This window comes from Podarcis cretensis (genome assembly GCF_951804945.1).
Source record: "Podarcis cretensis genome assembly, chromosome: 11".
NCBI classification, from domain to species: Eukaryota; Metazoa; Chordata; class Lepidosauria; order Squamata; family Lacertidae; genus Podarcis; species Podarcis cretensis.
The window spans coordinates 34,972,912-34,991,779 of NC_137180.1; the positions used below are offsets into that span (position 1 = coordinate 34,972,912).

At 43.0% G+C, this 18,868-nt stretch overlaps 1 protein-coding gene across 2 annotated transcripts in view; it reads left to right on the forward strand.

Annotated features, from left to right (window-relative positions):
* The first annotated feature begins 519 nt into the window (after positions 1-519).
* The window catches only part of OCLN (occludin), a 31,748-nt gene continuing 13,399 nt past the window's right edge, over positions 520-18,868 (forward strand). Inside the window, exons 1-4 of one of the 2 annotated variants that reach the window (XM_079995620.1) lie at positions 520-677; positions 4,370-4,458; positions 8,673-9,375; positions 11,231-11,389. In XM_079995620.1, coding sequence (XP_079851746.1) covers positions 4,409-4,458; positions 8,673-9,375; positions 11,231-11,389 — 912 coding nt within the window. In that variant the 5' untranslated portion in view covers positions 520-677; positions 4,370-4,408. Of the gene's footprint in view, positions 709-4,369; positions 4,459-8,672; positions 9,376-11,230; positions 11,390-18,868 lie in introns of both variants that reach the window. The other variant, XM_079995621.1, reaches the window with a different exon arrangement.

Genomic DNA, 18,868 nt, shown 5'->3' on the forward strand with positions numbered 1-18,868 from the left:
AGGGAAAGAACCGCCTCTCTCCCTCTCTCCGTCCCCCCACCCCCTCTCAGGTATGTGAACGATTCCTCGGAAGAACACCTGGTTTCAAGGACGCCAGGATGACGCGGCAGTCTCGGCGAAGTTCACCCCACCTGGGTAAGCGCGTCGAGGCACTTTTTGTGTGCCAATCTCGTCCCGGCATCCCGAACGAGACGCCGAGAGCGGAGCTCCTCTTCCTCCCGACGGAGCCATGTCCCTTTAAATGCGCTCTCTCCCCTCCAAGCGCTTGCAGGAACAACCTGTTTGCCGCCGGCAGGTGAGTATCAGGTGAAGAGGTCACATCCCCGCGCGCGGCATTCCCGCTCTACTACTCCCTTGGCCATTCCGGGCCCCGCCCCCGGGCTAGGAATGGGAAGGCGCTGGGCCAATGGGGTTGCGCCGTGCGCGCATTCCGAGCCGCTCAGTCCCGAGCGAGCTTGGCTAGTTTCGAGGGAGAGGGGAACTCCTCACCCCGCCCCCTCCCTTTCAACCCCCCCCCAGGTGTGCCGGCAGTGCGCATGCTCCGCTCGGGTGTGGCGCTCCCCCGCTCGCTCTTGGCTGCGGGGAGAAGGAGGAGGAGGCGGAGTTGGAGGAAGAGATGCAAGTTCTTGAGGGGAGAGCGAGGCGCGCAGCAGGTTGCAGTTCATCGGCGAGCCAAGGTGCGCTTTTCTCTGGCGGGGAGTTGTTTGGGTGAGTCCAAAACGTGATAGGTGTAGACTTTTTCAAGAGGGGGGGTGCCGGGGGGGAAAAAAAAACGATACTCTGAATGACTTTGCTCAGGCTTAGTAGTGATTTCAGGTGGGATATCTCGTTTATGCTTGCGAGTCCCAAGCCAGGGCTTAAGCTGCTCAGCCTTGCTGCGTGGGCTGAGATTGTGAGGTTAACCCGAATCGCTCTGGATGGAGCCAGCTCTTTCAGGTTACCTGGAGTTGGCTGTTGTGAGTGAGCTTTATTTTGTGGTGGGTGGGGAAGAAAGGGGGAAGACAGCCATGCTTCTCTAGTCCCCACCCTCTCCACTTTCCTCTTAAAACTTTACAGGACGCTTATCCGAAACTTAAAACTTCACAGGACACTCATTTGCGATTCTTTCCTCCAGGCGGCTGAGATTTAATTTTCCTCCATATAACTGAGATTTAATTTCTTGCCACAGCTGCCTCTTCGTGGTTCTCATGCAAAGTCTGCGGTCGTTATCGAGATATATTAATTTATCGACCCTGAACTTTATTTTGGTTCAGTGGCATGAATGTTGTTGGTCTAATATGATTCGCTCAAAGACACGTCCAGTTTTAAATGAGCACTGCTCATCGACCAGGTGCTTAAGCCTCCCTGATCCTTACGAATTCTTGTTTGTTCTTTTGTCTATCATTTAGGAATTAGCTTTCTTTCACTCTGAGCAGTGTTTCTTGAAAGTGTGGTTGTAAACAAGGCTCCTGTAGTCCTGGATACTATCCTTGGAGGACATTCAATGTTCAATAAGTCTGGCAGGTCTTTAGAGCCCTAGGTACCAAACTTTTATACTGTATTCTAAATTCAAAGCCAAATCTCACTTACCTGGGAGTAATTTACCTGTTGATTTCAATAGGATTTCTGAGTAGACATGGTTAGGATTACTGTTAATCTGCAGGAATTAATATGGAATTTTACTCCAAATTTCTTGTTTACGCTGGCTAAAGCACATTAAAATCCACTCTTCCCTCCCTGCTATTTCCTTGTTCTCTGCTCCAATTCAGTTTTATCCCAACAATTCAGTTTTATTTTTTTAAATAGGTGGCCTGAGGGCATAAATTATTTTCTTCAATTGTTTGACTTTTCTGTTCTCTCATTTCCTAAGGCTGTAATTCTAGGCACACTTTTACTTAAGTGTAAATCCCTATGAATCCGTGGGTCTTGTTTCTTTGCAAATGTCTGTAGGGTTGTGCTGCGAGTTTGTTATGTTGAAGAACATGCTTTAATTGGTTTTTGCTATACAGTAGATGGGTTCATGTTAAAGGCTACTGGTTCTGTATGCCAAGCAGAGAACTAGGACACTCTGGTAAGTTAGAGGACTCCTGCAAGTGCGTCATCAAGCATTGCACGTTCTGAACAATGCACTGGGAGGTTGGATAAGTTTGACGTCTTGGCCAAGGGTGGACTCTGATCAGTCAAAAGCTTGGAAACTGGTTTCACATAGACGTGTCACAGAATTAAATAATAGCATGTGTAAGTGCAGGATGGTAGAATGGGTTGAAATTGTAAGCGTTATCAGTGTTGGGATCTGGTTGAAGTTTTTCCAATTTTGTGCAAAGACATGATACAGTTTTAGTTAACAAAATGAATACATTATATTTTTAAAAGGGGGTTTTCTCATTCTTGCATGTTGGTTTCCAGTACATTCCTAAATTAAGAGGGCAACTGCTTAAGAATGTGGGACTGCAATTAGGTGGAATATTATAGTAATTTGTATCTATATCACATTTTTCAAGTTGCATAGATCGATAGCCAGAACACAAAGCAGGTGGATCTGCTTCCCTTGCTTTGTATGTATGTTTGTTAAGCCAAATGTGATTTTGTGTTTGTTGGACTTTCCAGTGTCCTGGAATAGGTTTGTTCAGAAGTTAATCCCATTTAGTTCAATGGAGCCTGCTCCCTGGGAAGTGTGTTTTTGGATTGTAGTGTAAATCATGAAATGTAGGGATGATCTGAGCATAGATCATGTTTGCAAATGTTCATGTTTAAAAACTGAAGAGAGCTTGCTCCTACATTTATAATACAGTGGTACCTCGCAAGACGAAATTAATTCCTTCTGTGAGTTTTTTCGTCTTGCGAATTTTTCGTCTTGCGAAGCACGGATTTTGGAAAAGCTTCAAAAATCACCAAAGTCTTCAAAAACCTCAAAAAAGGCTACCACACCACATGCTATGAGTTGCTCCTCGAAGTCAAGTCGCAACTGCACCCCCTGAATGCACCCTGGGTATTAACAGTTTTAAGAAAAAGGAAACAAACTTGCAAGACGTTTTCGTCTTGCGAAGCAAGCCCATAGGGAAATTCGTCTTGTGAAGCAACTCAAAAAACAAAAAACTCTTTCGTCTTGCAAGTTTTTCGTCTTACGAGGCATTCGTCTTGCGAGGTACCACTGTATAGCAATGTGGAATGCTAAAAAGAAATACTGGTGTGCAGTGTGGCATTATATAGAGAACACAAATGCCCCTGCGTGAAATGCCCCTGATCCATCACATAAAACATATAAAGTGTGTGGTTCATTTTTTAACCATAATATGCAAACAGCTTGGAAGTGCCCACAACTTGAGTTCTTTCTTTACATTCCCCTCTTTGTCCAGACAGGCGCAACAACTTACAAACCACAAGCCTTGGGCTAGCATGACGTCTGAACCAGTACTCTGTCAGTTGTTTTTCCCAAACAAACCATGATAACATCATGGTGAATTTAGAGAGAAGCAAACAAGAATCTCTGGTTCAAACTTCAGGGTAAGCCAAAGCTTGTGGTTTGTTGTCCCAGCTGGCCAGAGTGGGTTGTGAAATGGAAGTGCATAATAATCTGTATGGACAAGCCTGCAATTCATGAACAGTATGGTTTAAACCAACCATGCACCATAGCTTAACATTACATGAAAACACTGCCATTGAGCATATGTGTAGATCTGCCATCTCACCTAAAATGAACAAGGTAGCTGCTTTCTGGGAGCAAGATAAAAGGATGTATCTATCAAAGTTTGAATTGGATTGAAGAGTATTGACCAAATCTATTTTCAATAGATGGAATCAATTTAACTATATTAAAAGGAATGAATGAGGAAGCTAATTATGAGAATTGGAGAGGGGGTGCCTCAGTTTATATTGTATCCATAAGCTGCAGTCCTGTGCATACTTATATAGGTGCAAGACCGTTTACCAAGTAAAACATACTTCCTTGTAAACACACTTGGGATTTCCTGTAAATTTAGATGGAACATAAATAGTTGCTCCTGTATCATACATGGTATACAGGGATGGTACTTGCATATGCGTGTGTGTCCACATAGTCCCTTCATGCTGCTGAAATTAGGCTTTAAGGAAGCATTGTAGCTGATATAATTGGTTGCAGAGCATGGTTTGTTATGGGGTGTGTTTGTGTGCCTATGATGGGTTCACCAATTTGTAAATGTGCTTACGGGCCAAAAAATGTGGCGACCCTTTATAGAACATAAATCATTCCGTCTCTGCTGTCTACATCTACTTTGCTGGAAAGAGTTGTCCCGTTATTGTAATTTAGAAACTAACAACTCCATATTGGTGTGTATAACTATTGATGGTTTGGTTATGGTTGACTTAATATTCTAAGTTGAGTTTCTTTTTCCCCCATTTCTTCTTATAGATTTAAATTCTTGCAGCTAAACAGTCCAGAGCTTCCACTATGTCATCGAGGCCATTTGAAAGTCCGCCGCCTTATCGACCCGATGAATTGTAAATATCTGTTTCTTTTCTCCATGCTAGTTCAAATTATTGTTGATAACTAGTGTACACTGTTAAAGATAAGAATTCTGGCAGCTCCCAACATTAATTGTATAAACAGTAGATGCAGTTTATGCTAGCTACTTTGTCACTAAAACAATACATATTTTGAAAATTAAATTATATAATGGTAGTAGCCATAAAGCAGACACCATTTTAAAGCTCAGCATAGGTACTCCATGTGTGTGGATGTACACTTACTATTGAGAATCAAGGGCCTAAGGGGGGTAGACTATCCTGCCCCTGCTATAAATTGTACAGCCTTAGAGTAGAGAGAGTATTGTTAAATCCACTGTATATATGGAGACATTTCAAAATGGTTGTGACAATACAATGGTGGGAGAGGTTAGCTGCTTAATGGGGAAAATAAGTTTCCTTAGCAACCAGGTTTGTGGATTTCATAGCAAACTAAGGTCTTGCTGAAACTGAGTCCATATTTTATTTTATTTATCACATTTACATACCACCTTTTTTCTTCCAAGGAGCTCAAGGTGGTGTGCATGGTTCTCTTCCTTTCCATTTCCTCCTCACAACAACGCTGTGAGGTAGGTTAGGCTAAGAGATGTTAACTGGCCCAAGGTCACCCAGTGAGCTGCATGGCTGAATGGGGATTTGAACCCTCGTCTCCCAGGTCATAGTTCAACATTCTAACCATTATGTCATGCAACTGAGTGGCTGTTTTTTTAAAAAAAAGTACACTCTAGCTACAGAATGCATCTAGCCCATCCGCTTCAGATTGGCTTATCTAATCATCCCTCTTTTTAAAACACGGCTTAAGTTTGGTAGAAGGCTGCTGGAATGCAAATATAATCTCTGCAGATCTGTTAGCCCACAGTACCTAGGAATTGTGACTATGAGGTGGAAATAAATCCTGTGTTTAAATCTGGTAAGACTTGTCTCCATGTAAGGTGCTTAAGGTCAAGGAGTCATTGCTTAATGTGATAACAGTACTGTTGATCTTTGCTGTTTCTGCATATTGTGACTGGTGAAGGGTTCAACACCTGCACTTTTTGTGTTTATAAACGTGTATGTTTTCTGTCAGGAGATATTTACTGAATAACTGAATATTTAATAATGTGCAAAGAATTGTCTGCTTTCCAGCCTTGTGAGCTGGAGGTTCGACTGTACTTTCCTACTGACTGGAATGTTGCATTGGAAATGGCTGGCAAAAGTACCATTTACTTACTGACATAGAGGAAGTTCATGGGGGAAGGATGGTTTTTCTGTGCCGTTTGTGATAGCATGTGTCAGCCTCCCACAATCTGGGGAACCTTGAGTGTTTACTGGGGCTGATGGGTTTCCAAAACACCTGGACTTCACTTGGTCAGGAAAGGGTGGTCCACAGAGGCCTTTGTTTTCTTGCCCACATGCGTGACTGGGAAGATTAATCAAATCCTGGTTCTATGTTAGTGGAAAGGACTAGTTGGGAAATGTGCCTGACCAGTCTTCAGCTACTATAGTTTGGTAATGTGATGCTTTTCTCAAGCCAGTGCAATGACGTCATGAAGCCCGTGATGGCATTCCTATGGGGCACGCTTGTTCCTACAGGTCAGTCCAACCTGTGGGCTTTGCCTCTCATAAATTTAAATACAGAATGAACTTCATATTGGTATTATGGCTGAAGATGTCTGCTTCTTTTCGAAAGCATCAAGCTTCCCTCCCAAATACCACCCTACCTATTACCGTATTTATGTGAATCTAATGCACCATTGAATCTAATCTGCACCCTAATTTTTGTGATGTAATTTGTCCAAAAAAGGTGCACGTTACATTTGAGCAAATACGGTAATTGATTTTCACTTGCTACAGAGATGACAATGGGATGATCTGTGGGACAGAGATTTTTTTATAACAGGTTTTTATAAACTTCTGAAAGATTGTAATTTTCTTATAAACTGCTATATTACAATCATATTCTTGTATGTAATCCTCATTAATGAAAGGTCTTTTGCCATATTTTTGTTAGAAGGTCCTTTTGTGGTTGTTTCTCTCTCTGCAATAATGCTAAAGAATAGGAGATGTTAAAAAATTCAGTATAAATGGCTTTTCAAATTTTTTAAGCTAATGCAGGTGAACGTTGTCACAAGATATAAAACTCACACCATGTCAATTATAAAATTGTCTTGTGGCGTTTTAGAGGTTGCTTTCATTTTTAAAATACAGTAGGAAAGGGTCATCACCTGTTCCTGTATTAAAAAAGGGACAGTACTTTCTCATTTCCCAACCATTTTGAGGCATTTTGCATTCAAGTGGTATACAGTATAACTTGTATGAAATAAAATACATTTTGGGGTTTTTAACTCACTCATACAATATGCAATACATCTGGCTTACCTGAGAGAGTTTATTGCACCCATAAAGGTAAAGGTAAAGGTACCCCTGCCCGTACGGGCCAGTCTTGACAGACTCTGGGGTTGTGCGCCCATCTCACTTAAGAGGCCAGGGGCCAGCGCTGTCCGGAGACACTTCCGGGTCACGTGGCCAGCGTGACATCGCTGCTCTGGCCAGAGCCAGAGCCAGAGCCGCACACGGAAACGCTGTTTACCTTCCCGCTGGTAAGCGGTCCCTATTTATCTACTTGCACCCGGAGGTGCTTTCGAAATGCTAGGTTGGCAGGCGCTGGGACCGAGCAGCGGGAGCGCACCCCGCCGCAGGGATTCGAACCGCAGGGATTCGAACCGCCGACCTTTCGATCGGCAAGCCCTAGGCGCTGAGGCTTTAACCCACAGCGCCACCTGCGTCCCTATTGCACCCATACCTGTGTTCATAAATGGGGGGGGGGGAAATCTCTTTCCTCTGTCCCGCAACTCCACTTGTAGTCTTATGGGCAGAAAAATGCCACTTGTATTCTTTGTATTCAGTTACATGTGCTCAAATGTAAAACCAACAGGCAGAAAATCAATCCATGACATGTGGAGGACTCTACCCTTCTGCAAGCAGCTGTCCAGCTGTGTGCTCCCAACTCTTTCTGCTCAGCACTAATCAGGGCTGAGTGTGCAAGTGCCCCACTTTGCAGCACTATGGAGTGCCCAGCATGGGAACCCCTGTTGCCCTCCAGCCCATGCCACTTATAGGGAGATGGTGAACATCTGTTCTGTGGAACAGACAGCAGCAGAGGCTCAAGCACCAAGAGGTGTGCTGGAGAGGGAGAAGGAAGTTTGATTCCAAGAGGTGGGAGAGGTTACTGAAATGAAAGCTACAGAGCTGTGTGGGTGGAGGGGAGAGGAAGGTGCAGCAGGGGCCCACTCCCCATCAGCTCAGAAGCAGGGTAGGGGGTGATCTGAATGGTGTTGTGCCCCATCAGAGATGTTCATTTCTTCCTGCTCCTTTTCCAGCATTTAGAAAGTACTCAGTATGCAAGAAGCCACCACCCCTGTTTACTGCAAGGTGCATGTGTACACACACACACACACACACACACACACACACACAACCCGCACCCAATCCCAGTCAGTTTTGGCTAGCCAGGCAGCAGCAGCAGCTTATGGCGGAACACAACTAAGTTATGTAAGGTTTTAGAAAGTGGGTCAGACTCATGCTCTGCAGAGTCCTTTGAACATGCAGCTGGAATGGGAGATGGATGCCAACCCTTGTGCAGGCTCTTGCTTGCCATATATTGAGTGTACTGTCAGACAAAGACCCTGTCTTCCAAGGGTAAGATTCTGACAACAAATTTTGGATTGACTACTAAGGCCAGTCAAAGTTTGTGAAACACTGCACAGAATACATGCATACCATATAATGTGTATTTCAAACATGGCAGATGTAATTCTTTATTGTAATTGATAAGTGTAAACAGTTTAATTATTACTTGCTGATGTTTAATTTTAGTGTTTACTATTGGAGTCTAATGCATTATTGCATACTACTTTATTTGGTATAAGTTGTTTATTTTAAACAACTTTTTGTGACTTTGTATATAAGGTCTGATTGTTACTATTTATGTTTGATGTTTTATTGTTACTTTTGTGTGTGTTGCAAGCTACCCAGAGTGGAAGCTACCCAGCCAGATGGGCGAGGTATAAATAAAATAATAATAATAATAATGCTGTATGCTGTTATAAAAGACAGTAATTAAATGGTTTTCAGAGGTATCTAGGGAAATTAATATTTCATATTTTAATAGCGGTTCATAACAAGGCATGTGTTTTTTTTTATTTTTGCAGCAAACCTTCACACTATGTACCAAGCAATAATGCGTATGGTGGTGAATTCCATTCTCAGCCAATGTACTCTCAGCCTGCATATTCCTACTATCCGGAAGAGGAAGTTCAACACTTCTACAAATGGTCCTCCCCTCCAGGAATAATCAAGATCATGTCGGTTCTCATAATAGTGATGTCCATTGGCATCTTTGCATGTGTTGCATCCACGTTGGCTTGGGACATGGATATGTATGGAACTGGCCTGGGAACTGGTCTGGGAACTGGTCTGGGAACTGGCTATGGCTATGGTATGGGATCTGGCTACGGTTTTGGTAGCTCCTTTGGTGGCTTTGGAAGTTCTTACGGCTATGGCTATGGAGGAAATTATATTGATCCACGAGGAGCAAAAGGCTTCATCATTGCAATGGCAGCTTTTTGCTTTATTGCTGGATTAGTGGTTTTTGTAACAGGCGTTACCAAGACTAGCATAGCCAGGTCAAGGAAGTATTACCTCCTCCTGATAATAGGAAGCTCCATCTTCCTCTTTTTGGTATTTATTGCGGCCATTGTATATACACTAGCAGTGAACCCAACTGCACAAGCTTCTGGATCGATGTACTACAATCAGATTTATGCCATGTGCAGCTCCTTTTACTCTCCTACAAACACTGGAGTCTTTGTGAATCAGTACTTGTATCACTACTGTGTGGTGGAACCTCAGGAGGTATGTAGATGCGATAATTAAGAAATTCAAAATGCAAAACACTAGTTGTATTTCAGTCCTGAATCAAATGGTGTGCTGAATAATGATGCTAAAACTAGTTTTGTAATTGAGCTATTATTGATTAGCTTATACTGGTGGCTATTTAGCTAACCTTGGGCAGCTTTTGCAAGAATGTGATTGTTCTCTGTTTTTTAATACTGTCTATACTCCTCTAGAGAGGATCCAGATGATTAATTGGAGGCCTAGACCTAGTGAGTAGGGCTTCAGGGTTTCAACATGGCTTGACTGGTTTTATTTACTGGAGTCGCATTGCACCTCTAAATCTTGAGTTCAGATCTATGTATCCTGGTTTAAGCTCTACTTGAATTATTGAAACACTTGTTAGGAAGCAGCTGGAGCCTACAAACCATGCTAATCCTTTTAGCTGTTCCTTTTATGGATTTGTCTATGTTGATCCTTAATTGAATAACCTGTGCTAGCTGTCTTGGGCAATTATGTTCATGGACAGTAACTCAACTCTGTAGACATAATGAATGGTCTTGGACAAGTTTCAATTCTCCATTTGTTTGTTTAAAAAAATCAATCGGTCACCACCTAAGATTTTTGCAAAAATCTCAAGGGGATTAATAAAAATAATTTGAAATGAAAGTATGGGGATGCTAAATAGCTGCAATCATATTTTTTTGATTGCAAGAATGCAATTGTTTGCTTCTGCCCAAGGAAGTTAAAGGCTAAGCATGAAAAATTATGCTCAAATCCTCCCCCCCCCCACAGCCTGATCTTAAAAAAAAAATTCTCACAAGAAAGTTCTGCTCAGCCTTGCCTTCCAATTAAGAAAATTTTGCAGAAGTGAATGTGAAGGAAATGGCTCTTGGTTTCTTTTCTGCCCTATGATACACAAAAGTAGGCTGAAGGCTGAAATGAAGATGGGCCCCTATCATGGGGAGCTAGTTCAGAACTGGCAGAACAGGAGCCAACCAATCAAAGTATGAGCTTATGTCGGATGACCTCCCCCCCAAATATTTGAGAATTGTTTCTTGCAATAGCAGACAAGTCACTGCTGCTTACCAGGAGGAAGAATTGGGAGGGGCACAGCCACAGAGATGTTAGCACGGTACAAACACACTAGCAGGAGCACTTCTGTAGCTCCACTGGTGCTGCCACCTTGCCCCTCCCACTGTTCTCCTGAGAAACAGGGTGAGTGCCTCTGCTCCACCGTGCCATCTGCAACTGGTTTCTTGCATCGCTGTTGATAATCGGGAACCTGTTCCTGAGCACAAAAAAGACTTTTAAAAAAGATCACATGTATTCATATACTGTGGATTCTGCCAGTAAAGCGCAGGCAGGTGCCGATTCATACTTCTCAGTTAATGAGATTGCCCTAGGACACCTTATTTTTAAGCACTAGGTTCACCTAATTGAGCTAAGCATTTCTTCTTCTTTTTTTTAAATGACTGTTAGAAAGGCAGGTATCTCTAAATTATCCTTTACCTTTCATTATTCCTTCCTTAATCCTATGAAAGGATATAGAGTATATCAAGTTTGAGGAATGGCTTGCCTAAATAAGTGTAAGGAATTTCTACCTGCATTGAGATCCCAAGTAATTTACGATGCACTTTGCATACCAAGTCCTGTCATAATCAGTTTTTGCAACCATCTTGTGAGGTGGGCCACCATTTTAACTATTCTGTTAAGTGCAGTTAAGTAACCATGGCTAAAAGAGTAAGCTGCTTAAGACCAATGTGTTTCTGTCTCATTGTTACTTGTAGTTTTGAAAGGGATAGATAGTCGAATTTAAGACTATCTTTGTTCTGATTTGTTACATTTTAAAACTATTGATCTGTTCCTTTCCTAGGCTATTGCCATTGTATTGGCCTTCCTCCTTGTTGTAGCTTTTGCCATAATAATATTCTTTGCAGCAAGAACCCGAAGTAAAATGAATTACTATGGCAAAGTGAATATCCTGTGGGACCACGTAAAAAGTTATGAAGAGGCTCCCAATGTAGAAGAATGGGTAAGTTATGTTTTAATATTTTCTTTTGAAATTTTTGTCTTCAATAATTGTGAGCCTGCATTAAAGATTATACACATAGACATGTGCATTAGTGACTACAATGCTGAAGAATCATTAAGTTTAGTGATTATATGAAGTTGTGTTCTTTTAACACCCACCTCCTAAGCATTATTTCTTGAGGCAGCAGGGTTCATTCTTGATAGGAATCTAGGGAAGACAACTCATTTTTATCTCTTTGTTGCACAATGCTTGTGCTGGATAGGTTTTCTCCAGGTTTGCAGCATGTAAAATTGCAGTTTGCACTCAGAATGAACAAGCTAAATGAGTTGTTCACTATGGGTGTTGTGTGTTCTGGGCAGAGAAAAATATCTCAGGTCACATACAGTGCAGAATTGGCCCTTGGATTGTGTTTTGCTGGTGCTGTTTACAAAGTCTAAATGCTCTTTTGGAATATAAATACTAAGAATTTTCAATGTAACTTCAGGTAATTTGAGAGGTAGTAGTACAACATTTGAGATAATGATGCAAATGTTATAAATGCAAGGCTGAGCATTTAAAATACCTGCACTGTAATATAAAAAGCAACCCACCTCCTTATGCTGGAGGTGCTTAATTAACTAGGAAAGTGACTCCGTTTAATCCTTGATCTTTTATGAGTACAGTATTCACTGTGCACTTTGATATTTTATGACTTGCACATGACACGGACTTCGTTTGTCCTTTATCCATCAGGCCAGTGTAAAGGGACTGACTGCTTCATGTAGTGCCTTACATGATATGAAGCAAATGTTTCGGTGAGACAGTTTCGGGGCGTGTTCTTTACTAGCTAATGAACTTGTTTACTCATGTTTCACTCTGCCAGGAGAAGTGCGGGTGAAAAAAAAAACCTGAGCCAAATAACAAATTCCAGTGAATAAACTATACATTACCTGTAGCCTTTTGTCTTTACCAGAGATCAGATATCCCAAGCAGAAAATTATGGCTAACTTCTGATATTTGAGGTGGCTTTTTGTGAAGAAGTACATTAACACAATAGAGGAAATCTCTTCTGTTTTAATGCCGGGGGAGTTCTGAGGTTCACTTATATGTAACTGATTTTTTTTTTTAAATGACACTTTGTTCAGGTGCACCCAGAAAATCCACAATGACCAATTTAGAATTATCCAGATAAAGTACTAAATACTCATGGAGCCTTTTATACTGCATGTTCCAAGCTCTGCTAGGACTGTGGCTGATCAGAGTTATTAATAGATCAAGCAGAAAGTAGTGGGATTGGATGTATATTGCCTTTTAGATGTCCTGGAAATGGTCAAGGTCAACCATGACTTAAGAGAATAACGTATTAGCAACACTGCTCATTCATGCTTAACCAGGTGTGGCTGACTTGTGGTCCTCTAGATATTGCTCAAGTAAAACTCCCATCAGCTGCAGTCATAATTACAATTGAAAAGGAATGGGGGGAGTTCAGCAACATCTGGAGACAACAGGTTAGCCATCTCCAAAAACTATGAAAATCTGTCATTGTTACTGTTGTCAAGTAGTATATTCAATGGCTTATCTAGCGCTTTGTATATCCAAGTTGTAAAGCCAGGTTAGGTGGGCTGTCACGGCTTTTAGAGTGCACATAAAAACACTCATATCACCATACTTCAAATGGTAATTAGAAACAGTTGTGGCGGGGGAGGGGGATTTTTTAAAAAAAAGTATTTCTCTTCACACTTTGTAATGTAGTCGTACCTTGGAAGTTGAACAGAATCCGTTCCGGAGGTCTGTTCAACTTCCAAAACATTCAAAACCAAATCACGGCTTCTCATTGGCTGCAGGAAGCTCCTGCAGCCAGTCAGAAGCCATGGAAGCTCTGTCAGATGTTCGGGTTCCGAAAGAACATTCACAAACTGGAACAATCACTTCCGGGTTTGCGGCGTTTAGGAGGCAAAACGTCTGAGTTCCAGGGCGTTAGGGATCCAAGGTACCATGGTAAAGGTAAAGGACCCGTGACAGTTAAGTCCAGTTGCAGATGACTCTGGGGTTGCGGCGCTCATCTTGCTTTACAAGCCAAGGGAGCTGGCGTTTGTCCGCAGACAGTTTTCCGGGTCATGTGGCCAGCATGACTAAGCTACTTCTGGCACGACGGAACACCAAAACCAGAGCAGTGCATGGAAACACCATTTACCTTCCTGCTGGAGCAGTACCTATTTATCTACTTGCACTTTTGGGCATGATTTCGAACTGCTAGGTTGGCAGGAGCTGGGACCGAGCAACGGGAGCTCACTCTGTCGTGGGAATTCGAACCGCCAACCTTCTGATCGGCAAGCCCAAGAGGCTCAGTGGTTTAGACCACAGCACCACCCGCATCTCTTACCACTGTACAATATACCAACCTAAAATGAAATACATGATTAGCTTTCTGAGCTACATGGATGAGTGTTTGATACATCCACATGTCAGAAAATAGATAATCCTTTTACTTTGGTATATGCTGATTTTGACCTAGTTTGGGCAGTAATTATCAACTAGATGTGCAGGGGAAATGAGGGTACCAAGCTTCCCAGGACTTGCATAACATTCCTCTGTGTATCAGGTGCAGTAACTCCACCAATACTGGGCCAGTTTCTGTAATGGCAAACCATGGTTTTGCATTGCATGAGCAAGCCTCAGGCTTGCACGCACCCTCCCCTTTTTTCCATGTTCCACTTAATAAGTTACTTTCAGGATTGCAGCCAATCATGATTTGCTTTTGCATATTTAACAGCAAACTATATTTGCCATAACTCAGGAAGTGCCAGGGAGAGGTGTGGGCATATATGTAAATACAGGCTTCATTCCTACATTGCTAAACCATAGTTTGTCTTGTATATTTATTGACTTGATGGGATCAACAGGACGACTTCCGGAGTTGATTATTCAGTGCCTCGGTGTCTTACCACAACCATTATATATGTCCTCAGGCTTACTTTACACAGTAAATAGACAAACTTGGGTTTACAACCAAGCATATACTCAACTGGGAGTTGCAGCCAATCATGGATGATACATGTCTTTGCATTCAGACTTCATATTTTAGGTGTGCCCTTTTAAATATAATGCGAACCACCATACTCTGGTATCTGCCTGTTCTGCATCACTCTTTAAAGTGAGGTCATGCATGGATTTTACTTATGCCAGACAAGAGGATGACTTGCTGCAGCTCTTATAACTTAGGGAAATAGTCTTGTTTATCATGATTTGCACGTTCTCTTTTCTTCTATGCCGTAGTCCCCACAAGAATCCTGCTTCCAGCTGACATGCTAATATGTACAATCACTTTAGGTGAATTTAAGCAGTTGAAAATTTTCTAGTCTGTGCCATAGGGAAAATCGTTTGGTTCTCATGTAGTACTGATTCTTTACACGCTGGGTCAACAAACCAGCTAAACTAAATAAGTGAGTTCCTTTGACCTTAAGTCAGTAGGATGAAATTTGTGCCAATCCGGTTCTCAGGGTTAAATAGTTACTGGAGCTATTCCTTGAAAAAGGGTTGTTGTGTTAATTGGACAGCTATCTTTCGTTTGTGGTGTGTGGAAAGTAGATTAAGTTTGAAAAGAATACAGTGACTGGGTACATAAGTGAAAACACTGTTTTCCTAGAAACGTTAGCAAAGGAAGAGCTGTAGCTCCATGGTGGAGCCAGCCATCTTACATTCAGAGAGTCTCAGGTTCAATCCCTGGTATTTCCAGGTGGGGCTGGGTGAACAACCCTGGAAAGTTGCTGCCAGCCAGTGTAGACAGTATGGAGCTAGATGGACCATTAGTCTGACTCAGTAGAATGCAGCTTTCTCTTCCTCATGGGGGAACTCAGTCATGCAGGAAGATCAACTCATGGTAGTAATGTAAAGTTTCAAAAGACTGCAGAAGGGTCTTCGCCTGCATAGGAGGTCCCAACAATCATCATCTGGCATCATTGTGATATCAGGTGATTGACCAGTGAGTGACTCTACCCATCTCTCTCCTTTGCCCCACAAGGGGAGAGATAAGGAGCAGATTTTGTCCAGCACACTTAGTCTACCTGGTCACGATGGCCAGAATGGGGAATTCCTTGCTTTGCATAATCCGCTTAGTCCTTACTCTTTTGGCTTTCCACTGTAGGCAGACCACCTTTTCCAGCTTGGTTTTTGTTTTTCTTTCCTCTGGTGTCCTGCATTATGCATTGTCATTGTTTTGGCTTTGTTATTGTATATGCCTTAAAAAAACCCCAACAGCATTAATCACCTTTAACATGTGTTCAAGTTAGAGAGAAAGAATAAGAAATTAAGCATAAATTGAAATGAGTATGAGCTGTCCTCCAGTGCTGTTTGTGTTTTGGAAAGATTAAATTATTTCATCTGGAATGTCGCACTTCTCCCCCTCCTTTTCCCTCTTAAGTAGCTGCTTCTGTGCTCTGGAAAACTTAGCTGACAAAGATATGCTATGGCTGTGAAGAGATGTAGGCCATCAGCAACTCTGTATGAACTTTTAAACCTCTGGAGAACTTGGAGCCAAAAGCTTTTTGTCATATTAGTTCTACATAGAGCAAACTGTGGAAGAATGCCATTTTTTTGGGGCGGGGGAATACCTTTCCCCTTAAACACTCCAACAAATAACCATGTAAAGTTTGAAAAACCAGTCAAACTGCTCTTTCCCTCCCTCCTTCCTCTGCCCAAAAGAGATCGTGAGGTGAAGACACATAGCACTCCATATCTAATACTGAATATCAGATGGAATTTGAGAAGAAAGTAGTTCCTTTGTGAAAGTAGTTACACCCAGCCTCTTGGATGGGGTTGTTGTTGGTATCCCTCTGTCTCGAGAGACAATGGATTGCACCTCTAGGGGTGAAGGCAAACTGCTGTGTTAGTAGCATGGAAGTGACCTTCCTGAGGTGCAAGCCTGGGTAGTGTGTATGGAGGTCTTGGGCTGCCCAGATGACAAGACCCCCCTCTCTTGACCTCGCTGATGTGGTCCAAAGGAACAACAACAACAAATTTTATTATTTGTACTTCACCCATCTGACTGGGTTGCCATAGCCACTCTGGGCAGATTCCAACAAATATAAAAGCATAATAACATCAGACTTCCCTATGCTTCCCTATGCATTTGGCACCAGCTCGGCTGCAGGGGTCACTGGAAGGAGGTGTACAAGGCACCACCTCAGGGACTCCATTCGGGATTTCTGTAAGGTTTACTCCTTTGCCTTTTCTTCTCCCAAGGCAGTGGAGGTTTTGACTGTATACTCACAGAACAAATGTCTATGCACACTGTTTCACAAAATGCTGAGATTAGAACCATGGTGCTTTCTAGTGTGGTATCCAGATACTGGCAGGGAATATTTTGCCCCATTGGTTAAACTGCAAATCACTTCAGTCCCATGCATCTTTGAAGCCAGTATGAATTTGATAAAACCCTGTAACTCAGGGGTGGAAAATATCAGCCTGTGTGCCAGATGTAGCCCCTGGGTCCTCCTCATCTGCATCATAAGCACCCCCTTCTTGCTGCACCCCTGCCCTCCAGCTATCAGGCTTGAAAAAAAGCCTTCATTTATATACAATTATCCCCTGGGGTGGCCATTGTAAACCTTTCCTTCCCCAGCCAGGACCCCCTGTGCTGCAATTAGGCTTGAAAGACTTCCAAACAACAGAAGCCTAATTGTGATGTAGGAGAGGGGCTTTCTCTCCCCCGCCCTCCAGGCAGAGCTTGGGAGGAGAGTTAACCCTTCATTCCCCAACTGTGATCCCAGAAAATCCCTGCTTGCAGGTACACGTGAAATAAGGTTTCCTTTCTATGCTAATTGTTGTTTGGGGGTTGTTACTTTAAAAGCTTTTAAAAGCACTCTTTTTAAAAAAAGCATGTGTGAGCAGGGGGTGGGGTAGCCACACCCCACTTTTGGCATGCAGCCCTCCTCCCCCCAGTTAGACAACAGGAAAAGCAGCTTTTGAGCTGAAGAAGGCTCCTCGCCAATACAGTGGTGCCCCGCAAGACGAACGCCTCGCAAGACGGAAAACCCGCTAGATGAAAGGGTTTTCCGTTTTGGAGGCGCTTCGCAAAACGAATTTCCCTATGGGCTTGCTTCGCAAGATGAAAATGTCTTGCGAGTTCCTGCGGGTTTTTTTCCCTCCCCCCCTTTTTCTAAGCCGCTAGGCCGCTTATCAGCTGATCCGCTAAGCCGCTAAAAGCCGCTAATAGCGCTAATCCGCTAAGCCGTCAATGGGCTTGCTTCGCAAGACGAAAAAACCGCTAGACGAAGAGAATTGCGGAACGGATTCTTTTCGTCTTGCGAGGCACCACTGTACTTAGCTATCAATCTCTTGTGGTCAGAGCTGCTCCAATTCATGCAGAGAAATTTCTGCCTAGCGGGTGTTTTATGCCTTAAAAGAGAAGTACGTGTGTTCTGTGTCTCTTGATATGAGTGGTGCACTCCATATGTAACTTTGGCTCCACCTCAGAATGGCACGACTAGAATTATTTAGCAAGATGTCGCCCCCACTCACACTGTTTTTATGACATGGCACCATATAGTTAGAATTGTTTTTACAAATTCTGCCACCTTGGGCTGAACATTCCTGAGACTGGGTGATTTGTTCATGCACCAGCCTGGAAACTGACCTGGATGGCTCTGGATTGATATCCTGGGTCTTGCCTTCAGCCAGCATGCCTGGGGGTCAGAGCCGCCTCATGGGAAGCTCTTTGAACTGAGGTTGGCTGATAAGAGAGCCAGTCACTCAAGGGAGAGGCACTTGGATTCTGCTCTGGGCAGCCTGCTTTGGGTGAGGTCAGTGAGGGTGTAGAGAGCTGAGCCTTTTCTGTGGAATGCATTTCCCAGAGTGGGCTGCCTGGCTCCCTTGGTGATAGCTTGTTGCTGACAGGTGAAATTGTGGCTCTGCTTGAAAGCGTTTTCTACTGGCTGACTTGGTTTGTGTGTTTAAGCTTGCTTAAGCTTTTAATTAGCCAGTTATGCTTTGATGTCTGAGTTATTCCTGGACTGCTGGGTTTGTTTGTTTGTTTTTCATTTTCGTGCGATAGTTGTTTATATTGATTTTTTTAATGAACCTTAACGTTACCATGTGTGCATTTCATCACCTGCTGCTGTTCTACAGCAGAGAAGGTGACTAAATGCCTGTATTTTCCTGATGAGTCAAGAAAGGGGATTCCCCAGTGGGAAGCTCTCGGGTGTTCTTGGTGTGGGATACTGGGAATTCTCAGGCTCCATCAACAGGCATGTAAAAGTCGCTGCAATAGGTCCAATTCAAGTAAACAGTTGTGGTAGCAGGAACCGGTACAACAAGTCCTGCTAGAACAATGGGTCTCCCCCCCCCCGTCTTCTATCCCTGGGCACCCGGGTGCCCCCCAAACAGCTCTGGGAGAACCTCAGAACAGTACCCAAGGGGCAGGGAATAGCATTTGTTCTAGTAAGCAGAAATTCTTGTGCTGAGGAGCAGACATAATAGTGAGATGTTGAATTCAAGTTCAGC